Source organism: Phoxinus phoxinus (genome assembly GCF_949152265.1).
Source record: "Phoxinus phoxinus genome assembly, chromosome: 12".
Classification (NCBI taxonomy): domain Eukaryota; kingdom Metazoa; phylum Chordata; class Actinopteri; order Cypriniformes; family Leuciscidae; genus Phoxinus; species Phoxinus phoxinus.
The window spans coordinates 2,576,593-2,601,988 of NC_136887.1; the positions used below are offsets into that span (position 1 = coordinate 2,576,593).

At 41.0% G+C, this 25,396-nt stretch overlaps 1 protein-coding gene across 1 annotated transcript in view; it reads right to left on the reverse strand.

Moving 5' to 3' along the window:
* polr1a (RNA polymerase I subunit A) overlaps positions 1 to 25,396 on the reverse strand; it is a 50,462-nt gene that overhangs the window by 20,219 nt on the left and 4,847 nt on the right. The window contains exons 3-22 of the mRNA XM_079629736.1: positions 24,121 to 24,270; positions 23,107 to 23,214; positions 22,941 to 23,026; positions 22,759 to 22,826; positions 17,130 to 17,210; positions 16,933 to 17,038; positions 16,686 to 16,830; positions 14,227 to 14,397; positions 14,003 to 14,125; positions 12,036 to 12,263; positions 10,431 to 10,685; positions 8,911 to 9,102; positions 8,593 to 8,742; positions 7,371 to 7,554; positions 6,853 to 6,935; positions 5,350 to 5,508; positions 5,174 to 5,272; positions 2,779 to 2,931; positions 1,079 to 1,161; positions 836 to 1,001 (exon numbers count right to left, since the gene is read on the reverse strand). Of these exons, the coding sequence (XP_079485862.1) occupies positions 836 to 1,001; positions 1,079 to 1,161; positions 2,779 to 2,931; positions 5,174 to 5,272; positions 5,350 to 5,508; positions 6,853 to 6,935; positions 7,371 to 7,554; positions 8,593 to 8,742; positions 8,911 to 9,102; positions 10,431 to 10,685; positions 12,036 to 12,263; positions 14,003 to 14,125; positions 14,227 to 14,397; positions 16,686 to 16,830; positions 16,933 to 17,038; positions 17,130 to 17,210; positions 22,759 to 22,826; positions 22,941 to 23,026; positions 23,107 to 23,214; positions 24,121 to 24,270 (2,790 nt within the window). The remainder of the gene's footprint in view (positions 1 to 835; positions 1,002 to 1,078; positions 1,162 to 2,778; positions 2,932 to 5,173; positions 5,273 to 5,349; positions 5,509 to 6,852; positions 6,936 to 7,370; positions 7,555 to 8,592; positions 8,743 to 8,910; positions 9,103 to 10,430; positions 10,686 to 12,035; positions 12,264 to 14,002; positions 14,126 to 14,226; positions 14,398 to 16,685; positions 16,831 to 16,932; positions 17,039 to 17,129; positions 17,211 to 22,758; positions 22,827 to 22,940; positions 23,027 to 23,106; positions 23,215 to 24,120; positions 24,271 to 25,396) is intronic.

The following is a 25,396-nucleotide window of genomic DNA, read 5'->3' on the forward strand; positions in this document are numbered from 1 at the left end:
AGATTAGATTTATAAATAAGAGTATTTATAAATAAGAGTGCTGAACTTCTCCTATTGTTCTTTAATCCAGAATATCAGAAGCTGAAAGGTTTGATTGAGCGGCGCCCTCTACTGTACAGGCGTAAATATGATACAATGATAAGCATTATGCATAATGTAACGCATTACTTTTCGTAAAAAGTACTGTATTTTCCAGACTATAAGGCACACTTTTTTTCATAGTTTGGCTGGTCCTGCGACTTATAGTCAGGTGCGACTAATATATCAAAATTAATTCATACTGACTGAGATGTTCCGATTCCGCGCCGATACCAATGAAAATTCTGGCATCGGTATCGGCGAGTACTTGTACCCATGTACCGATCCGATACCATTTTCATAAACAATACATAGTTATTGCTCGCTAGCTTTTCTTAACGCCGCAAATGGGAGATCAAGTCTTCTTCGCTTTGTCTTCAAAGTGCTGCGGGTAACCCTGTTACGCTAACACACCGGACACTGTTCAGCTGTTGTTCTGTGTGCTGTTGTGGAGCTGAATAACCTTTCCAGATTAAATGTCTATTCTTGGTCTTGGATTTTGTGAACTAAATTTCTTAATAAATGCGACTTATAGTCCAGTGCGACTTATATATGTTTTTTTCCTCGTCATGACGCATTTTTTGACTGATTCGACTTATACTACGGAGCGACTTATAGTCCGGAAAATACGGTAACTAAGTAATGCAATTAGTTACTTTTTGGGGGGAATAACGCAATAAAAACATGTTTTTAAAAGTAACTTAGATGTTGTCTTCCATCAACGTAGCGGAGCAGAAACGTGTCTATGTACGCTCACCTTGTAGTTGTCTTTGATGAAAGGGAACTGGCGCGGCTGTAGGAACTGGATCTTGGGGACGTCGAGCCCGTCTTCTCCGTAAAGAAACTGGATCACACTTCCATCACTGTCCCGCACAGTCAAATCATACTGGACCACCAGGCCTTCCAGATGCTTGATCACACACCTGAAACACAGCAGCACTTCAGATCTCCCGGCAGAACAGTGTGACGAGGCAGAAGCGTCCGCTAGACCCAGACCTACCTCTGAAGATAGCCAGAGCGACTGGTCTTCACCGCAGTGTCCACAAGTCCTTCACGGCCAGCCATGCAATGGAAAAAGAACTCCTGAAAATAGAAAGAGAGACACTTACATTTTTCTACACACAGATGAAGCATACTGGGTTTTATTTCAATTTATCCAAGTTTGGCTGAGACACAGCATCTAATCTAAGAATTTTTTTTTTTGGAATTTGACCTAAAAAAAATTAAGCGCAACGAGGTAACATAAAAATATAAGAATCAAAATAAAAGTCATTTTGGGAGTTGTTGTCTTTTATATAAACGCGCCCTAAAGTTACTTTCTGTCTTTCCTCGGTCAAGGACGCACCAAATTCTAAATTTATTTTACATTTTGACTACATATATGACCCACTTTCAATAAAGATTAATGTTCCCACGGGTGAAATGCTCCTTTAATAAGTTTATCAAGCGATGAGAATACTTTTAGTGCACAAAAAAACTAAAATAACGACTTTAATCAACTCTTGATGTTCTTCTGTGTGTTTCTCGAGGTAGTGTAACAGCGCAGACGCGCTGCGCTGTCACACTGCGTGAACTCACTTACATTTTCATTTTTGGGTGAACTAACCCTTTAACTTGAGGTGGAGCTGAGCGCCATTTTTTGTTGAACTCTTTGGTAGTTTAGTCAGAAGGTTAAATCCCCCAGTTATATTGCTTCTAGTTTGTTATTTTGCTCTTGCCCTCTCCTGAAGACATAGCTTCCCATCAGTGTTGTTTTTGGCAGCCCTTTTAGTTTTAGTCTTAGTCTTAGTCTTTTTGACGAAAATGCTTTTTAGTTTTAGTCACATTTTAGTCACTTATAAACTTGATAGTTTTAGTCAAGTTTTAGTCGACGAAAACGCAAAAAGGTTTTAGTCAATTTTAGTATAAAAAAAAGAAAGAAAAAAATTAGTCTTTAATAAATTAATTTAGGTTAAAAAGTATTGGAAATGGGCTTAGGTTTGACAGGTTGCAGCAAGTTGCAATTCATAAAACAACAGTTAACCTTAAAATCTTTGCATAATAAACTAGACTTTCTGAATAATTCGATTGGTTGGGTCCTTACATGCGCTTCGCGAGGCACACACGCACACACACGCACACTAGCACACACACGCAAGGTCTCTCGCTCCCTTTCTCTGCTGTGCGCGCTACACATGCGCGCTCTTGCTCGCTCTATCTAGATTCCGAGAGATTCAGATTTGCGGGTAATTCTGAAATTATCGTACATCATGGGATTTTTTTCATTATTGATCGTACATCGTACAACAACGATTAGAATGCGGCATTGCTGATACTTTTTTTTTTAGCTCAAAACAGGCCGATTTCACGCAAAATAGGCAGAAATGACATTGTGAACGTCAGACTTATAATCATTTTCGTTCCATCTCGTCTCGTCAACGAAAACTCGAAAACGTCTCGTCATGTTTTAGTCACCTTAGAGCCATTTTTAGCTAGTCATCGTAACGTTATCGTCATAAAAAAAAGGTGCGTCAACGAAATAATTGCGTTATCGTCATCGTTGACGAAAACAACATTGCTTCCCATAGAGTTTATTAGACTATTATATCATGTCTTGTTCCATGAGCTAATAATAATAATTTAAAAAAATGATTATTTTAGTTGCGTCCGCTTTTACCCCCAGACTTGTGCGGGGCGTAACACAACCCCGTCTGAACGCACCTGAGGCTTGATCCCTGTCAGGAATCTGCCGGTCACGAATCCTCCGGAGCGCGGCTGCGGTTCATAGGGCTGAAAGCAGGGCAGGGACTTCCCAGAAGGCATCAGTGGTGGCCGGCGGCCCTCCAGCTCAATCTGACCCAGTAAACAGGAGATCTGCACATACACAGGAACACGGGTCAGACCACGATCACAACAACATCTGCTTTCAGCCGACTAATGCTCAACACCAATCAGGGAGCAAACAAGAGTTTTTAGACCTGCACAAACAACATGAATACTGTCCATTCAATACCAGTAAAATCTGATTAATTTACTTGAACTGGCTGCAAAACACAGTAACGGCAAGTTTAAAATATATACTCAAAACATACATATGTATTGAAATTGCTTAATTGACTGATACTGTATATCAATGCATATGAATTAGAGGTTGATTGATATTGATACAACAATAATGTTGTTAAAGAAAGGCAATAAAAGGACTATTGTGCAAATACTAGTAATCTATACTGCCGTGGTCCACAGAGAAGCCACACGAGCTTACATTGAATTAAGAGTAAGAAACCAAAATATCAATATTATACCTAGAATAAAATAAAATATGCATAACAAGGGACTATTCATTATAAACGACACCAGGACGGAAATGTTTTTTCTTTAATACTTCTAGCTTTTCATTTAATAAGACGAGGGAGATAAAAATATCATAATTTATCAACGGATATTATTAACAGTTTAGAGCTTAACAAATATAGTATTCCTGTAAAATAAAAAATAAAACAGAACCAACACAGTCTTTATCAACAGAAAGTAAGACACTCAAATATAAACTTCTTCACTGTATAAATTAAATATAGATTAATCCTACTACCAATCTACTAAAGAGCAGGGAGTGATTTTCTCTTAGTCTTTTGTTGTGTGATTAACATTAACAATTTTAGCTGCGCATAGAAAAATTGTCTTGCGTTATCTGATCTGCTCCGATCAAAATATACAACACGATGATCAGCCGATCGATCAGGGCACCCTTAAAATGTGTGGCATTGACTGATTGTGAACTGAGCCGAAGCACAACAGAAATGTTCCTAAAATATCTTACATTAGTTTAACAGACACATTCCTGTTTTTCTGTCCCCAAATCTAAGGCCCCTTGAAATAATAAAGTCTTTTGTTATACCACTTTTTATGACTTGCGCCGGAACCGTGCTTAAGTAATAAAAAAGCTGCTGTGTTCAGACCATGGACTGTAAACAAATATGTGCGTAGTGTGTGTGACGTCACTCATAGTGTTTCTGAAGCCCAAAGTGGGCGGAGCCTGCAGTCACCATCTTGGATAACCGAAAATGTGCAGCGAGGCGGATTAGCTGAGGTGACGTGACGCTAACAATTCAATTCAATTCAATCAATTCAATTCAATTCCTTTTATTGTCACATCACTAACAACACATGTGCCGTAGTGAGTGAAATTCTTAAGAGCGTGCTCCAGACGGCGCAGAATACAATTTACATAGAAGACAATATACAATTACAATTAACATATATAAATAACATAGTACAGTATGATGCGCATGATTGGTATTACAGTGATATGGATTATTGTATTGATCAATGCAGTGCACTGTGTGCTGTGTAGTGCTGCTGCAATAAGTGCAGTGTGTGCTTCTGTGGAGTCCAGTGTTGAAAAGAGGTGTTGAGTAAGTGCAATGTATGGCAATGTATGCAGGGGATATAGTGGCGTGTGTAAGATGTATCAGTTCTGGCTGATACATCTTACATCTTAACAGACAAATGGCTAGTAGTGACATCAGAGCAATCCACCTGTCAATCAAATGGCCACACCCTTAATTATGCAGAACTTTAAGGCTTAAAGGGATAGTTCACTTTGAAATTAAATGTTGGTATGTTTGAGCTTACCTGAAGGGCATCAAGATGTCGGTGTCTTTGTCTCTGCAGTAGTTTCAATTTTGATATTTTTAGGTCAAAACGTTCTTGTCTGTCAGTCATATAATGCAGGTCTATAGGCACTGTCTCCAAAAGCATGCACAGAGTCCAAATTAAACAATTCCCCATCGCAAGTGCACATTGATGGCCTAAGACACGAAACAAGCTCAAACATACCAACATTTCAAAGTGAACTATCCCTTTAATATCATTTAAACGGATGAGTATAATTTTTTTTTTCAGTTTTCATGAAGGGCAAAATTAGCTTTATAGACCAAAACCACTCTTTGTATATATATTTTTTTTTTTTCTGCTGTAAAGTTGGGCATTTTAACATGGGGGTTTATGGGATTGACTCTACTTGCAGCCGGTCTCTAGTGGCCAGTGGATGAACTGCAGTGTAAGTGTCGGACTGAGGAGAGGCGGGGTCAGGCGTGGCTGTGGGTAGCGTCACCTGCATGGTGTTGACGGTGGAGCCCTTGGCCCCGGACTGCACCATCAGCTGTAGGTTGTTTTCTGGGAAGGAGCGATGGAGACCCAGTGGCATGCAGACCTGGCAACGAGAGGACACACATTCAGACACACTGATCGAGGACACTGTGATACGAGCTCTGCATTATTAACGCGCACCTTGTTGATGTTGTTGTTCACTTGATTGACCTCCTCTTTGAACTTCAGGTCCACCATGTTGAAATCTCTCTGGTCTGTGTTGAGGTGAGCGTCTTGCCAGCGCTCTCGGGCTTCAGCGTCCCCGGCGGACGCAGGCAGGCTAAACGCGGCCCGGAGAGCCTGTGCAAAACATTTACAACAAGAGTCTCCCGTCATAATATACTGCATATCTTTATCCAATAATATAGTGGAAACAGAGGATCATATTAGTTTAGTAAAGGATCTTTGCCATGTTTTCAGAAGCGTTTCATCATTTCTTCTTCAACCCAAAAACATAAAAAGTTTCTTTAAAGTCCCCCTGTGGTGTAAATCCAGCTTTTAATGTAGTTTATGTGTGTATGTGGTGTTATTAATCTGCTTTAACACACACCATGTGTAAGTTCATAAGTCGACATCATTGCTGAGTATTTTCTGCTTAAAACTGCAGTGAACCAAAGACAGTCTCAAAAACACGGTTTGAAATCGATGGTGTTTCTGAAGTCACACACTACCTTGTAACCAATCAGATCAACGTGTGATCGTCCACCAGTGGATCTCTGAGTGAGTGAGTGAGTGGAGGCGGGGCTCATTTGCATATTCATAGCACCGCGTATACTAAATGAGGCAAGGGTGTCGAGTTACATCCGAGATATTCTAAGACATTTTGTTTAAGGAAAAAACGTTTAAATATGTAATTTTGATGATCAAAGATGAGTTTTAAGCGATACAATGACTGACCACAGGGGGACTTTAAGAACTGCTGTTGGTAATCAGTGTAAGCGGTCATAAAAACAAGTCCCACATTGGCTGTTTTGTCTAAACTGACTGACCATAGAAAATGAAAGGCATCTAACGCAAAGCAATTGTTTTAATGTGTTGAATTAAATACTGCTTCAATTTTGAACAAACACATTAATGAAATCATGTTGTTTTTCGTTGTTTTCACCTGATGGGACCAATCTGGCCCTCAAATACGAGATAAAATCTCATATTTTCTTCGCTTCAACTTTTGGAAGTGTTGATTTTTACTGTAGTGAAGCTCCAAAGGTTTGCGTATTTCATAGACAATAGAGAAATATAGACATCAATAAATTTAAATGGCCTAGAATAACAAAATATGTCCGTTTATGTCCTGATGTAAAATAATCCCTAACTTTATCTCCATCCTGCTCATTTCCATTGTGTAAATAATCAGGATGTAATTAATAAACTTTATTGATAATTCCTCAGGTCAAGGTTGAGCAGAGCATATCTCTGAAAGTCTGTTTTTATATTTACACATGACAACGGGTCTCTGGATCACAGATCTGAATGTTCCTGTGATCAAAGGGTTAACACACAGAAGAGCCGAATCGCTGTCATTTAGGAATAAGATCGAGTGTGTGTTTGAATCAAGATTGTGATCTTTTAATGATTTATCGTGCAGCTCTAGAAAAATCGGTTAGATAGTCACACAGTTCTGAAAGTAATGATAGGACGGTGTACCTTGGAGCCGCATGAGACTGACTTCTGGATAATTTTCCTCCTCTGTTTGTTGGCTCCATCTTTGACTAGAATGTCCTCCACACCTGTCAATCACAGTTAAACACGAATCCTCAGTGTGAGTGTTATCGAGGCGAGTTGGCAGTGCTGTGTAGTGTTGTCAAAAGTCGGTACCAAATCGATACTGAAATTTAAAAAATTTGCCACTTTGAGCGGACTCGTAAACTCCTCTGATTGGCCGATGTGTTCACGCGCTCATCAGATATGTCTGTGATTGGCTACAATGATCAGCGCTTCAAAAACATGTAAATATACATCAATGAGGCTCTTCAGCGAGCGCTCTCACACACACACACACGCACGCACACTCACCCAAACGCTCCCGTGCGCTGATCATTGTAGCCAATCACAGACATATCCGATGAGCTCGTGAACAATGTCATATGGGTGAGTAAATCATGGGCTAATTTTCAGTGTTGGGTGAGCTATCCCTCTAGCAGTCTCTCAGCGCGGTGTGTTACCCAGGGTGAAGCCGCGGTAGAGCTGCAGGTACGCGGTGAAGAGTCGGGCGAGGCAGCTGAGCAGTTTCCCGCTGGTCTGTCCGCCGTAGAGCTCGTAGCAGCAGTGGACCAGGCCGTACGCCGAGCTGCCGTACTGAGCTTTATCCAGAACCCCCATCAGCAGCTCGCCCTGGCGGATCACCACCTGACACACACACACACACACACACACACACACACACACACACACACACACACACACACACACACACACACGCACACAGGGGAGAACACGTTCAAACACTCCACCCTTTGCTCACTTATGCACAGTGTTGGGGAAACTTACTTTGTAATGTATTACAATATTGCGTTACTTTTGCTTTTACGTTGCTTTTGCGTTACTATTTTTCCAACATGAGCTGGGCTTGTTTTTTTTATAAATAAATAAAAAGTATATTTTTGGGCAAATGTAAAGACCCTTTCACACCAAAAGTGAAATAATAAGCCTCAGGCTGAAGGAAAAGCAGATTCAAGCGTGTTCAGTAGAGGAAAGCAAGCAAACCTTTCAGCCGCTGTTATTCTGGAGAACAGAAGATGCAGAAGAGAAGCAGGAGAAGAAACACTTACTTTAACAAAAAAAATATAAAAATAATATTTTTAGCTTATGGTTTCACTGATTAATTGAAGGTCAGAAGAAAGTACATTGGCCAATCAAAAAAAAAGTGAGATTAAAAGCATAAAAATGTATGTTTTATTCAACATATTTAGTTATTGGAGGTTTGCATAGTATTCTGATTCTGCATTTCACTGATTTTATTCATTTTGAGGAATATTTCATATTTTTTTGTGCAAGTGAGAGGAGTAAATGCTCACATTTAGTCTAGAATTACAATAACTATCATGTTCACACACACACACACCTCTGCAGTTCGATTTGTCTCTACATGAGGACAGGAGAGCTGTCAGTCAATTAATAGGAAAACAAAGTAACTTGCGTAACTTTCTTTGAAAAAGTAACTCAGATATTTTGGTGTAAATTTTAAAAGTAATGCGTTACTTTACTAGTTACTTGAAGAAGTAATCTGATTACATAACTCAAGTCACTTCTAATGCGTTACACACAACATACCCCCATCCATAGAGAAGTTATGCATTACTGTAATTATGCGAAACGGCTTCTGGGACAGAAACGGCTGTAGGCCGGGGGTTTGACTACATGTTGGAGAGTATATCCCGTAATCACCTGGGATTCACACATGGACTCGGGACTGTATCCCGGAACGGATCTGGGAGGTTCCTTCACCCAGGCCTTACTGGGGATCTTCGCCTTTCCCGTCAGGTTTAGAGGGATGCAGTTTTCTGGGATGACGTTCAGCAGAAGGGTCGACACCACCTGGGAAAACAACAACGAAATGTTGGTATTCATGCAAGTCCACGTACCAGTTCTCGGGCTTCTGGAAGAATGCATTGCATGAGCACAACAGCTCAACTCACACACACACACACACACACACACACACCTGATGACGCTGTAGCGTGTGTTAGATGAAGTGAAGATTACCTGCTTGCCCGTCCACAGCGGCACGGGTTTGAGGAGCGCGGGCCGGAGGAGCTTCACCCGGCCGGTCTTGTCCGTCAGGCCTCGGTAGACGAGCGCCGTGTACTGATCCCGAGTGAAGAAGCAGCCGCGGATGGTCATGCTGGAGCCGGACACCATGTGGTCCTGGATCAGGCCAGCCAGCGGCTTCCCGTCCTACAGGAGAACGGCAGTGAAGCGTCACACAACTAACCACAGCCAGAGCCCGCCGGTGCTCTTCACGTGCGGGCAAAAATGAAAAAGAAATGTATTCTTTATATCAATGACATGAATGTACTATATTTTAGTTCGCTAATATTTTTCATTTAATATTTCACATTTTATGGTACTACGTTATATGTACACTGTATTTATAATCCACTTATTCACTTTTTGAGCATAGACCTGAAAATTACATTTCCAGCTTAAAGCAACACTAAAGAACTGTTCCTCTGCGGTCGCCCTACAGGCTGGAAGCGGAATTGACCCTTCGCAGGGAGCTTGATTGACAGGTGATCTGCCCAATCATACTTCGCCATCCGCCATTTTGTCCGACAAAGCAGTCAGGAGAGTTAGTAGATTAACGTTGGAGGATTTGAGCTTGAGAAGCGGAGTGTACTGACGTCTTTCCGCGGTTAAAACAACATTCCTTCTGATGTTCATTCATGTTTATTTGATGCTGTAAATGAACTAGAAGAAATGTTGTTTTATGTTGCATGATTTCATGAAAGTATGATGTATTGCGACATCAGAAACGAAGAAAAACGAAATAATGATGACTATTGTAACGCTTGACGTAAAGCAAGCCAAATTTGTAGTTTTCTCATGTCTCATTCGAACTACAGAAACGCGATCTGGCAATCTTACAGTGTGTGGCTATAGAGCCGTTCACCCGGTTACGATGAACCGCTGATACGATTTTGGAAACATTATTTTAAGGTAAAAAAATATATATTTAATGTTGCTTTAAACTGTGGTGAATCTTGAATGCTTTAAATCAATCTCTTTTCAAAGACGACACTTGGCAGATTATTGCTCAAGTGAAAAAAGTTTTAAAAAGTGAACTTAAACTTAAAAGTTACAGAATTTTATTTTATTTACAATTTTTATATGAAATATATATTTTCAAAACCACGTTGTACTGTAAAACTGTGAGGAAATGAAAGCCATAAATGTAATCGAGTCGTGTTGCAGAAGTGCGGCTGATATGCGAGTAGATGATCTTTCAGTGAGAGTGTGTTCGGCTGCAGTACCAAACGCTTCCACTAGAGGAACTTCCTCTCGTTCATTTACAATGCGCTCGTTTCTGACCGCGAGCAGCACAAGTGTGTGTGTGTGTGTGTTACTGTCAGGACCATTTCACCTCCTCCAGTCACGGCCATCATTTATTTCTGTGTTCACATCGCAAGTGCCAAAACCTTTACCAAGTTAACTAATGAACCTTGTAAAGTGTTACCACTTTGAAACACCAGATGTTTCCGGTGGTGGTGCGGCGGCACACTGACCTTGGGCACGAGGTACTGCTGGTCGGTGCTCACGAGCGTGTAGGCCTCGGCCCGGCCCAGCTCACTCTGAGGGAAGTGAGCGTTCATCTCGTCCCCGTCGAAGTCCGCGTTGTAGGCCTTGCAGTTGGAGTAGTGCAGGCGCAGCACCTTCTCCCCGGGCAGGATCCGGGCGCAGTGGGCCTGGATGGACGGCCGGTGGAGCGTGGGCTGGCGGTTCAGCAGAAGCACATCCCCGTTCCTGATGTGACGATTCACCTGCAGACATCCCTCAACGCATTAGATCCGCAAACAACATGAAGCGCTAATGTCGATGGAAGCGTCATTCAAAGCTACTTTATTAAAGGTGCACTGTGTCATTTTTAGCGGCATCCAGTGGGGAGTTAGCCTGGCTCCGCCCTTCTACGTACTTCCGCTCAATTTTCATTTTCCTTCAGTACTAGGTCTGGGATTGTGGTATATTCTTTGGTTTTCTGAAATCAAAATTTCACCGGTCCAATCAGCGAACAGAGGGAGTGGCTGAGAACGATGACGTTGATGTTGTGCATTAGTTTGAGTTGTGGTTCAGTAATGAGAAAGATGCGAGCGATCACGGATCACTACACAGCATTTGCGGCTGTTCCGAGCGCAGTGGCGTATTGTTAATGATTAGCTTCGACAGTTGACTGAATACATTATCACTGTCCTCAGTGTCAAATATACTTTTAGAATTTGTAATTGTTCCGTGAATTCTTAAATTCGAAGAACAAAACCTGCAGCTCTCGTTGACAGACATCTTATCCTAAACGCAATCCTCTGATCATTCGGATACGTGTTTACGGCCGGCGCATGACATACGTCACGACCAAACGTTAGCGATTGGTTATGGCAGATCCTGAGTAGCAGATCCAATAGTTTTAAACTTCAACAGAGGACCCGCCTACAAGGAAGTTAACGCTTGTCAATGGAGAGAGGCCAGACTCTCTGTACAAATGAAATGTAGGAGAGTCTGGTAGGACCAGGCTAGTGGTGAGTAGGGCTAGGCAAAAAATGTTTTTTTTTCAATTAATAATTACTTTTTTTAGATGTGGTCGATTCCAAATCTATTCTCAAAGGCCACGAATCGATTTTTTTCCATATTTATTTATCTATCACCCAAAAGCCAGTATTAGTCCTCCTCCATACCCAGCCCTAGTGGTGAGGTTGTGAATTGCACCCAACAGAAGTTACGGTGGCGGACAGGAAGTGATGTCGTCTGAGACAGCAGGGAGTAGCCAGTTAAACACTGAGGTTTCTTTACAAAGATAAATCAAGAAATTATGTTTACTTCATTATTCAATAAAACTATATGTTATTGCGAATATTATTGTCACTTGTTCATCATTGTGTCGGTGTGTTATTCGCTTACTTTAGCTCGCTTCTTTATTTGAAGAACAACATAGTGACGAAACGCGTTTGTCCGTTTAGGGCCACCGTAGAAACATGTCGATGTAAGGCGACCCGACTGATTTAATGCTCATGAATGAATATCATCAGATAAATATCAGTGATTTTACAAAGCGTCTCATGTATCCAGCTATTCTGTTGTCATATAGAGCCAGCGTGTGTTAGCGAGGCTCGCGGACTCACGATCTTCATGGGCATCTTGTGCTGGCCGGTGGTGGGGGTCATCAGCTGCTTGGCCACGGCCTCTCTCTGGGTCGGGCTGGAGCTGCTGAGGATGGTGCGCGACCCGTCTTCATTGATCACCATGGACGCCCCGGGGTGCACATTGGGTCCGTTCAGCACCGCCTGACGCAGCTCCTTCACGTTCCACGGCGTCACCGGCTGCGGGTACGTCAACTTCGTAGCAAACACCTCGAGGAAGCACATCAAACCACTCTCAAAAACACACTTTTCAATCAGACGCGTTATATAGACTTCAGGATCTGTGTATGGAGAATATTTCACATCCATGTACAGTTCTCCTAAGTTTAAATAACTATTGGAGAATATGCAAAATGTTAATATTTTTAACACAATAAGAGGGATCATAAAAAATAGCAAAAATAGCAATAGCAAATCGTGATCGTGAGTGCTCCTCTACTTTTTCCTTCTTCCGCTATGGTAGCCCATAGAAATGTATGGTAAAATGTTGTGAAATTTGGCACACAGATAGAAGATCGTCTGAACATTAAACACAGCTAATTTCGAGTCTCTAACTCAATCCCTCTAGCGCCACCAACTGTCCAAAGTTGCACTCATGGCTCAAGACGATTGCTCACTGTCATTTTCCGTCACAATTTTTCCACCCTACTTTTTTCCGACCGTCTCCAAAACCATTCTCTGGGTTTCATGAAAATCAAACCAGATTATCTTCAGACCATGGCGAAAAAAACCAAAAAAACCCTAACTCAAATAATGAATTGAAAATGAACACCAAAATGGACGTGAGGCTGTGTTTTGAAAACGTTTGACAGTATTCAGACCAAACTTGGTGTGTGTTATGACAACCATGACCCGAGGATCCCAGCACAGTGCCACCTAGTGGTCAGGAGATTTACTTAACAGATCGGGCAAAAATCACAAATCTCTTTAGAGCGATGCATGCAGAATTCAGCAATACACAAATTCCCCATGTCTGCCATTTTTTATTTTGTCGAAGAATGCTATATTTTACGAATGCATTGGTGTACCTTTAAAGGGGTGGTTGATTATGATTTTACTTTTCTAACTGTAGTTAGTGTGTAATGTTGCTGTTTGATCATAAACAACATCTGCAAAGTTACAACGCTCAAAGTTCAAAGCAAAGGGAGATATTTGCTTTTAAAGAAATCGCTTTTTAAGGACTACAACAAACGGCTGGTAGGAACTACACGAGCTTCCTCCCAGTTTAGTGACATCACTAACCCTAGAATTTACATAAACCCCGCCCCCGGGTACACGATTTATAGATTATCAAAACAGAATATGCTAATCAATGACTATTGCATGAAGTGTCCAACATGCCACACTTAATTATCCCGGTATTTAAAGCGCTCTTTTTCTTTTTGTAATTCTCAGTGAACACACTTCACACAGTATTCATACTACAAACCATGTTACGTAATAGTGCATAAGGATGCATATTGGGACACACCTTTGGTGTGTGTCATTGCCACCCAACACTTACCACACCAAATAAATTTGGTGTCAGTGCCACCTAACGGTAAAAAAGACTGAAATTAGCTTAAAATCCTCTCCAAATGCATTTGACTCATTTTTGAATTTGGTCTGACGCTTCGGTTTGCCTCTGTCGGCCCTTTGATTGCTGCTGCAGCCATCTTTATTTTATTTAGTACTGTCCTGACTAAGCCGTTTCACATTACAGGCGTTTACATACACACACACAACAGCTCAAGAGTTACCCTTGAATTGGATGATCGGGTGAACTGCACTCATTTTGTCTTCTGAGAAGTATGTAAACACCTATAGCTATATTTCTATAAATAGTTGTTCAATAGGCAGAATAAAATACAGTCAGGCAGACCACCCAGAGTGGGTTTATTTATTTACCACACAATATCCCTTCCATATCATACAAAAACACTAGCTAAAGGTAAAATCTGAAAACTCACCATTGGTATTCCAATCTCATTGGTTTCGATGTACATGTCAGGACAAATGACAGAGCGTGCAGCGAAATCCACACGCTTGCCCATCATGTGCTTCCTGAACAAACCATCTTTCTTCTCCAACAGCTGAGGGACACATCCAAAAGGAACAAACATTATTTGATGATGGATTCTGGGCTGTACTTCACAGACAGTCTTGAGCGGGAACATGAGGACGGGGCACTGACCTGCCGGACGCCCGGGAACTTCTCGGTCATGAGCTTGTCCATGTCGCTGTCGAACACGATGTTGACGTGGCTCTGCAAGCGGATCCAGGTGCTGTAGAGCTTGTCTGTGAGCGTCACTCCGGGAATACCCACTAGGAAGGACTGATCGATCTCGCTCGTGGCCTCATCACACTGAACAAAACATTTATTGTCATTTGATTCAAGTTCACATTGATACGCGGAAGCGACAAAAACAATTCTGTATTATGAATTATTAAGGCCAGACAAGTAATTTGGTGAGGTCAATTTGTACACGCCTGCGCACATATATATTCAAACGTGCATTCCTATCAGTGATGCGCGGGTTGATCCAAAGTGAGCGGGTGCCTGCGGTCACCCGCGGTTACCCGCGGTTACGAGTCATCCAAAAATATTTTTGATGATATTCGGGTCGCGGTCGGTCGGGTCGTTTGAAATAAAGATGCCAATTAAACCTTTGTAATTTATATAGTACTAGACACAATGTTCTATGAAATTCACAGGTCTACACTTTATTGGCTGAATAACTGCGCGAGGATGACGCACAAGCTCAGTCTGCAGAGATGACAGTGGGAAATCCTTATTTACTTTTTGAATGTTGAGCGCGTTATTCACTTTTGAATAAAAGCTGACGCGGGACAAAATCCCCGATTTCCCAACACGTTGAACTGAGCAATGCCTTTATGCCATTTTAATAGGCTACTTTTAAACGCATATAGCTCAGTAATGTCAGTTTTATGTAGCTATTTGCTGAGAGGGGGCGGGGTTTTTGTTGGGAAAGTCAGGGGAGAGACGCACACACTTCGATTAGACTGGATAAACACATGCAGCATCTTAATTGTTAAGAAAATGAAACGAAATAAATGAATAGCCTAAATCAAGCCTTTATTACAAAAACTAGGCGATATCATAAAAATGCGCACCCCTAGTTCCTCCGTCTATGGCCCAATGACTAAAATGAGCATTTACTAGCTACTTTTAAAAAAACGCGGGTCAGGAAGCGGGTCGGGTACAATATTTTCTTTCTTTTTTTTTGCGGTCCGAGTTGCGGGCGGGTAGTTGAAAACGTCGGTCGGGTGCGGGTTGTTTATACATTGACCCGCGCATCACTGATTCCTATACAGACTGAACACGTAATACGCATGTGCACACCGTCAGCTTTTCACAGATTAGCGTTTTTGAAGTTTACACCGAGATAATGATGTATGATTTTTTTTTACTTTGAGCAATGATGGAGCTGTACTTGACTTTTCTTAGGAGCATATAAAACAAAACAGCTCCTTGGACAAAATGAAATGTAATATTGTAGTAGTTATAAACGAAGGTTTATTTTAGCTCAGATTAACATTTAAGGGCAGCAATTGTGTTCATAATGTCAAAATAAAACCGACGTAATGTTACTTGAAAGCATTATAGCCAAACGTTACTATTCCTGCCACACTTCCATGGTTACAGTGAGTGTTACTACAGTAAACCCATGGTGAATGTTGCTGATCTGTGGACACTGAATAGTTCATTCATGGCTCAATGTGTCTTCCTGGTTTCCACGTCAGCGCTGTAAGACCCGTTAATAACGGAGAAATGTGAATGTTTCTCACTGGATCTCGCAGCGATGTTATTACTTCAGTGGCGAATTCAAATGCTTTCTTTACTGGATCTCGTGTAGTAACAGTGTCGCTTGATCAAGATCGGCTCGATTGGTCCACACTGATAAACGGTCCGTCAACCACACAATAACGAGTAGCTCAGTTTCGTTCCGCTTACATTAGCCATTTGATGTTGGGCAATGTTGAGGTCGCGCCAGCGTCTCTTATATGAGCGTGCTTGCCACGCGCAACGCGCCTACATTTGAAATAACTAAATTTTGGTCGGCAGGAAAAATGGTCCAACCGAGTACCGAAGACGTGTATCGTTACACCCCTAACAAACACACATGGCAAACTGATGGTTGGTTGCCCATTATAGGATTTTAAATTGCCAATACTGATTTACTGATACTAAAAAATACACACACACAACTATTGAAATGAAATCAAAACAAAATATTGCCTAAAAATTACTTTTTAATTTACACATGGTTTGTCTTAAAGCATATTAAAACCACATAGACACATAAACAATATTTAAAAAATTCACCACAGGGGGATTTTAATAACTCTTTTTAACATCAAGCACATCCCACTTTATCTTCTCATTCATGCATGTTCTTTTTGAAAAAAAACAGAAATTATCCCAAATATCAGCTATCAAGAAGTTATGTACGTATGAATGAACATCAGATGCATCATAAAAATGACAATATCCAATTCCACAGCTGTCATTTTATTCTGAAACTTACCACATCCATAAAGAAAGATTCATGCAATACATTAAGTTGCTCTGATTCACCGTGAAACCCATAAATTAAGTGCATTAATCATTAGTTAACATAAATGTCTCACCTCATCCATCCCTGCGTTGGCTTTCTCAGCAGCGATCAGTGCCAGCAACTTCTGAATGGTGTAATTGTCCTTTATCACGTACTGCAGGTTGACAGTCTGTCCGTTGGTGAACATCTGGTCTCCCAATCGATTAACAGGCCTGAACCTATGAAATACCACACACACACACACACACACACACCCAGCTAAAGATCTCTCTGTAAGAAGAAGAAACTACATGATCATCTTATACTGGACATAAACTGACTTGCATGGAGGAACCACCAGCAAATCCAAGAAGAAAGCATCCGGGTTGAAGTCCGTCCCCGAGTCGCTCATGCTAAAGCCGGATAGCAGATGCTTCAGGAAGAACCCTAGAGAAGTCGTAATGACGCATTTCAGAAAACCTGCTTCATCTGCATTACCAATGTGCCAGTGTACCAATGTTCCCAGTGCCAGTCTCACCGTCGTTCTCCCAGAGTTTGCTGATGTGCTCCCGCGCCACACTGGGAGTCAGGAACCCACGCTTGGTCAGCAGGTGCTCCTCTGCAAGCGAACACACACACACACACAGATACTCAACACACTGGATCACGTCTACACACACGGTTTCTGAGCGCATTACTGTACTGCACTGGTCTAAGTCAATCACATTTCAAAATACTTCCCATACTTTCCCAGACCTCCCTGTTGATATTTCAGATCATATTAAACACAAGGTTCCCACGCCTTGGGTAACTTCTAATTCAAGGAGCTTTCAAGGATTTTCCAGGTCCAATACCCTCAAATTTCAAGGACTTAATGCGGGAACACATGTCAAGTGAGAGCAAGGTTACATAGTGTTACCTTGTAAGATACATTGTTACAGTTTTCATGCGTTTCAAAGCTGATTTTTGGCCATATGAGAGAGATCTGATATTCTATTTGTCGTATTTCTGCTTTGCATAAAACTGAAGAATATTCGGTACATCCAATACTAATTTCTAAAATGATCTGGTATTAATTATGCATGAAACGTTGAGGTTGCATCATAGTAGCTTCGTGCGCGTGGGAACGTCATGACAGCACAAAGTACCTCACGCGGGAAACACTTCATGTAAATGCGCGTAACTAGCATAAATCAAGCTAGCTAGTGTGCATAGGCTACGAATTGTTGGTAAAAATAACACATTAGCGGACCGGAGGGAATAATATGTCATTTTTGCCAGAAAACTTCTCGCACAAAATATATTCAAGCACTTTCAAGGACGTGTATCTGTGTGTGTTTACTTTCAAAAACTTCCCAGGGCCTTTTTCAGATTCACAAACTTTCAAGGATTTCAAGGACCCGTGGGAACATCTAATTGAATTTTCTACTTTTTCTTTGGATAAAAATTCTTTATTTATTTATTTGAAGAAAAAAAGTTATATGAAAACTGAGATATGATTTTTTTGGGCCATATTGCCCAGCCTTACTGCACACTCATTAATTTCTGATCAAGACAAACCGTTCTGAATATTAAAGGACAAGTTCGGTATTTTACACTTAAAGCCCTGTTTACAGATCGTATCTGATGAAATAGAACGGTTAAGATTAAAATTTGGACACATGCTCCTGTCCCGAGAATTTTAGTTTTATTTAGCGTTTGTGGACCTATTTTGCCAAACGCGTCACACCCAGATTCTTCCGTTGAGAGCTTGAATAATAGACACCAGTTGGTGGCGATAATGCACCTTTGCCGATTGCAAGCAAACCGCTGGCATTTCATTTAATACACAGAAGAAGCAGAAGAAGAAGCGGCGGAGGAATACCGTACCTCACACAGCACATTCAATACAAGTCAATGCAGTTGGACAAAAACTACGATAAAACCTGTTGGAATGCATCTTTTTCAGCGATTTTTTTTGGGCCCGTATCAGTGAACACCCCTGACCACTCGGTGAGTTTCACGTCTTTGTAAACGAAAGTTGAATGTGTTTTAGGAAGGAATCTTCCAGTGGCCATAGACAACCATTGTGGGGGTGTGGGGGGGAAGCGAAATAAACCCAAAATTCTCGGGACTGGAACATGTGTCCAAATTTTAATCTTAACCGTTCTATTTCATCAGATACGATCTGTAAATAGGGCTTTAAGTGTAAAATACCGAACTTGTCCTTTAAACACTGCATTGAATTCAGTCACTGACAGTGTTGGGGAAGATACTCTGAAACTGCAGTTTGACACGCTACTCATAAGATAACGTAGTTTAGATACAGTCGAGCTACCCTCTGGGAAATTAGTTTGCTACACCACAAGCTACTATCAAAAAGTAGCTAGCTACAATTATATAGTTATTACAAATAAATGAAGAATTGTTAATGAAGAATGTTTTAGTAAATGATTTGGTGTTTAAAACAACATAATGGAATGCCTTTGTGATTTCACAGAATATTGTTTTTTATTTTGTAAACTATTTCTAAACTATATATAAAAACACAAAATACTCAAATATATATCTTAAACTGACTGTCAAAGTGCAAAAGTGCTACTAATGTAACATCAATGCAAGAACCAAAAGTATAATGTTCAACATCTTCAAAATCAGTACTGGATCGCTGATGATACTTCCTATTCTTTTGTTGTTTTTGTTTTCTGCCTGCAGTAACTATGAGTGAAACATCACTTCATCATTGTGTATTAGAGGATGGACACCCGACCCGAGCCCGACGGGACCCGCCGGTACCCGACGGGCCGGGCCGGGTTCGGACAGATATTTAGAAATGATGTTCGGGTCGGGCTCGGTCACATCAGCGCGATAAGGCATTGCACATTTTAAATTTAAAACAGCTTATTATGTAGGTAGCCGATGTGCCTGATGCTTTCACTTGATGCAAACGATCGTTTTTGTGATTAAAATACATGTAAAATATTACCATAACATCCGTCTTCCTGTGTGCGGACATTTGTTTATGTAGCCGTGACAACGAAACACGTGCATAATGTGCGCGCGCTTGTGTTAAGAGCGCTTGTTGCTCCGCGCGCTGATGCGCTTGTCCTGTTGACATTTCCGATTGCCTTCCTACAGTTGCTTAATAAAAGCGGGCTTTCCACACAAACAAACGTACAATTGTCATTAGTATGAGAAAAAAATGGGATTTTAACTGCCGGTCTCGGGTCGGGCTCGAACATAAATATCTTTATGCCTGTCGGGCTCGGGTCGGGTTCGGTTACTGCTCTGTCGGACGCGGGCCGGACTCGGACAGATAAATTCGGCCTGATCCGCACTCTATTGCGTATCAGACATTGCCTCCTTGTGGAATAAAGATTAATTGCATTTATTCAGTCATCAATGATTCACTGTTAAACACCACGGGTCGTTAGCGACCCTATAATTTTTTTTACAAAAAATGAATGGGAAAACAGGCATTTTTTTCTAGTTATATTGCTTATAATGCATTGATTGAGGAATGCAAGAAGGTTGATGTCTAACTTTTTAAACAAATTATGAGGAGGAGGAGGGTAGTGAACGATGTCCTGGGTCACTAAAGACCCGAGGTTTGCGTTTAAGGGTGAAAAGCAACTGAGATGCTGAAAAATTAGGTGTGTAACGATATTCAAACCGAACCGAAAAACCGCGATACACCACCTACGGTTCGAACCGCGATACTCTCATTTCGAACCGAAAGCGCCCCGCCCCCTACTGCCCCGCCCAGCTCTCACTTCACCTTATGTCACAAAACTATTTTTTCTGACATTTGGTTAAATAGTAATTAGTAGCCTACACTTGTAACAACTAATGAAAGCTGTATTTTTACTAAATATACACTAACTTTTGATTTCCAAGTGCATGTCACGTTATATTTGGTGATCGATCACGCTTGGCAGTTAGACTGCACTGTTTCCCACACATAGACTAATTAGTGGGCGGTGCGCTACAGAATCAACACTGTCCGCTACATATTACGTTTTTTGGCGGCCGCCAAAGCAAATTTTTATCTCGTCAAAGCCTTATTTGATCGGTGAGTGATGTAGATGACAGACTGCTGCGCTTGTGACCGATCGCATGTTACTGAGAGAACGAGCAGCGAGAGAGAGAGAGAGACCCTCCTCCGGCCGCGCGCACTCTCGTCTTAACTGTCTTGCTCTCCCTCCCTCGCGCATATTAATCAAAATCTTGAATTGACACGATGGTAAAAGGTCGGAAGACCGAAGCTTCACGTGGAGCATTGGGAGATTTTTTTCCTGAATTACGTGTGTATTGTGCTAAAAAAACGTTGCCTTATCTTCTCTGAAAAGCGTTCCGCACATTCAGCCGAGACAAACCACACTTTCAATAAACCTAAAAACCTATCCAGTGATTAAATGTTTACTGTGTTGACACAAATCTTGTGCAATGTCCTAAACTGCTGGGATAATCACACACCGCGTACACGTCCGCTAATGACTCCTCCGATTCGCGCACTAATGACTCCTTTGAACCGATTCAATTTAAAGGGTTAGTTCACCCAAAAATGAAAATGTCATTAATGACTCCCCTCATGTCGTTCTAAGCCCGTAAGACCTCCGTTCATCTTCGGGACACAGTTTAAGATATTTTAGATTTAGTCCGAGAGCTTTCTGTCCCTCCATTGAAGCTGTATATACAGTATACTGTCCATGTCCATAAAGGTAATATAAACATCATCAAAGTAGTCCATGTGACATCAGCGGGTTAGTTAGAAGTTTTTGAAGCATCGAAAATACTTTTTGGTCCAAAAATAACACAAAATAAGACTTTATTCAGCATTGTATTCTCTCCCGGGTCTGTTGTCAATCCTTCACAGTTACGCTGATGGCGTAAGACGCTGATGACGTGTTATCTGGTGCGCCCGAGCTTCATTTATAGACTGAGGGAAACGCACGCTGTAAAAGTGTCTCATCCGCGACAGGCACATTTACGCACCATTAAAAAAATGATATCCACGCAAACAATGTAGAATAGCTTGAATATAGCGTGCGTCTCCCTCAGACTGTAAACGAAGCTCGGGCGCACCAGATGACACGTCAGCAGCGTCTTACGTCAGCGGCGTCACTGCAGAGTCCTGAACGCAGATTCACAACAGACCCGGGAGAGAATACAATGCTGAATAAAGTCTTATTTTGTGTTATTTTTGGACCAAAAAGTATTTTCGATGCTTCAAAAACTTCTAACTAACCCACTGATGTCACATGGACTACTCTGATGATGTCTTTATTACCTTTATGGACATGGCCAGTATACTGTATATACAGTTTCAATGGAGGGACAGAAAGCTCTCGGACTAAATCTAAAATATCTTAAACTGTGTTCCGAAGATGAACGGAGGTCTTACGGGCTTGGAACGACATGAAGGTGAGTCATTAATGACATTATTTTCATTTTTGGGTGAACTAACCCTTTAATGAATGGTTAAAACAACTGATCTATCCAACAACTCACCAGACGTCTAAATCCATAATACTTTACAATAAAGTTACATTTATTAAACTCTAGTTAACTACATTTAGTTAACATTAACTATTAATAAACTGCACTTCTAGCATTTATTAATCTTTGTTAATTAAAATCAGAAGTGGTTAACATTAGTTAGCCTAATGCACTGCGAAGTAACATGAATAAACAAAGGATGAACAGCTGTATTTTTATTAACTAAGATTAACAAAGATGAATAAATAATACAGTAAAAAGATAGTTAATGAGTTAAATTATTGGTATTGTTATTAAGTTAAAAGTGAATAGTGTTCTTTATTCTTGCTGGTGCCCTGCCAGGAGCCCCACAGCAAACCGAACCGAACCGAACCGAACCGAGGCTCCAAAACCGTGATATGAACCGAACCGTGGCATTGGTGTATCGTTACACCGCTATGAAAAATGTAGTAAAGTTAGTAGCAGCGCTACTTGTAGTTAGCTACTACCAAAAAACTGGTCACTAAATGATCACAAACTTTCAGCATGCCAGCTCAAAACGCCATAAAAAAACAAATATATTCCCCTACTTTCTTCCATACTAACCCAGACCTGGACATCACTAACATCTAATCCACACTCTTCAACACTGCATTATGTTTTGATGGCTGATTTCAAAAAGAGTGCTTGAGAATACGATCTGGACTCACCGGCCTGGAGGGAGTTTGATGAGATGATGAGTTTGCTGTTGTGTTCTTGGCGCACGGTCAATCTGATACTGCAAGACACACACACAAACACACACACTTTCTCACAGCAGCTCCGCACAGAACGTAGAGAGTACGCTTCACTTACTAAATAAGAGGAAATAGGGAAAAGCTGAGCTCCTCACTTGCAATTCGGACATTTCCTTGTGCCCATGTACACTCTCCAGAACCCGTGGATGAGGCTCATCTTCTTCTCACACACATGTCTGATCTGAAGTCAAAACACACGTATGAGATGCGCATATAAACTGCACAGAGACCATACGAGAGCCGAGATGAGTGGAGACTCACAGGAGCAGTGTGATGCTTGTCTGGCCTGGCTTTGAGGATGGGGTTAATAAACGCATCCAGAGTTTCTTGGATCTTTATCGGGGTCGGCTGAGCATTGACCTCCAGCAACTAACAGAGGGAGACAGAAGCACAACATATGAGCTCTCGGCCCCATAAACAGGGTTGGGTAGCGTTAATGAGCGTTTTAATGATTCCGATGTCAATAAGGTAAAAAAACAACAACCTTAGATATCATTCACATTTAGTCTTATTGCGAAACATTTAATTTTATCTGAATATCAGGAACACAACTCAGCAGGCTGAAGAACACTTACACAAGCAGCGTTTAGAAGAACAACTAGCCTAACTGATATAAACTTCAGGCATTATTAAAGACAAGTAACACAACTGAACATTGATACGATTGAAATAAACAGTGTTTTAAGATTTTCAGGTTCAGAAACTGATCAAATGTAAAATAAAACTGCACTTTATAAAAAAAATATACATGAAAATATAGTTACAAAAGTTATTCAGTCAAGAAGGAGTGAATTTCCTCTTTGTCTTTAGTTTGATTAGTAGATGCACCGATTGATCGGCTGGTGACCGGAATTGGCTGATTTTCATGTGATCAGCGACCGGTCGCTCAGTCTGACATATGCAGATTTTATGCCGGTCAAATGCACTCGCCGCATGATTAGCATCGCGCAACATCAGCATCACACGTGCACAGGACCGCACATGCAGGAAACCTCGTCAATTACGGCCGTTTCATCCCGTATTTTTTCGGCATGCATGTTAATCAGCGAGTGTGTTCACACCGCGAGCAGGAGCGTCACGTGAGCGGCAGTGAAGCGCGGGTTTCGGCGCAGAGTGTATTTCTGCTGCGCTGCTCACGCTCAATTAAAGTGAAAGCACACTTTTGATGGGACAAAATAAATACGATTTCACACAAAAAGTTCCCAAAATGTGCATGTCTAGTGTGTAGATGTGACTCCTGAGTGCCGTCAGGAGGAGAGCGCTGGCGTGTCTGACCTGATTGAGCACTTGCTGGAGCTCGTACACCTCGTTGAGCGCGCCCACGTCCAGGAGCTTCAGCTGGCCCAGCAGCAGATGCAGAGGCGCGCGCGGACACAGGATGATGTGGCACTGGAGGCACGAGCCGCGGATGAGCATGTACAGATTCTGCAGAGAGAAGGAGATTAGGACGACCATAGGACAAACACAGGACACACTTTAGCCGTTCTGCTAACTACATGCTAACTTACTCTCGATAGAGTATTGGGGACTGTGAGGTTAGGGTTGGAATAAGTTGACACACACACACACAAACTCACACACTGTCGTTCAAAAGTTTGAGATCGGTAAGATTTTTAAAAGAAGCCTCTTCTGCTCACCAAGGATGCATTTAAAAAAAAAACTGTAATATTGTGAGATATTATTATAATGTAAATCATCAGTTTTCTATGTGAATATACAGTAAAGTGTAATTTATTCCTGTGATCAAAGCTGAATGTTCAGCATCATTACTCCAGTCTTCAGTGTCACATGATCTTCAGACATCAGTGTAATATGATGATCTGATGATCAAGACACATTTATGATTATTATCAGTGTTGAAAACAATCGAGTAAAAAACAAAAACAACAGGATTGTTTGATCAATAGAAAGTTCAATTTCAATTTATATGAAATATAATTTTTTTTGTACAATTATGAATGTCTTTACTGTCACTTTTTATCAAATTAATGCATCCTTGATGAATAAAAGCATTGACTGCTTTTATTTATTTCCCGCCCAATAAAATCTTGCTGACCCCAAACTCATGAACGGCAGTGTTTAATGTTACAAAAGCTTTATATTCATCAAATAATCCTGATGGTTTTTTTACACAACTGTTTTCAACATTGGTAATAATCATAAATGTTTCTTGATCATCAGATCATCATATTACACTGATGTCTGAAGATCATGTGACACTGGAGACTGGAGTAATGATGCTGAACATTCAGCTTTGATCACAGGAATAAATTATACTTTACTATATATTCACATAGAGAACTGATGATTTACATTATAATAATATTTCACAATATTCGTTTTTTTTTTTTATCAAATAAATGCAGCCTTTGTGAGCAGAAGAGAGAAGTTTTAAAAACATAAAGAAATCTAACAGATCCATAACTTTTGTACGGCAGTGTAGATGCACATTTACTGAATCAGGAGAATATGTCTAAAGTTAAGCATTGAAATAAAGTTTTACCCCCAAACTATAAAATCAGACAGGATCATGATATCACTACAATTCATT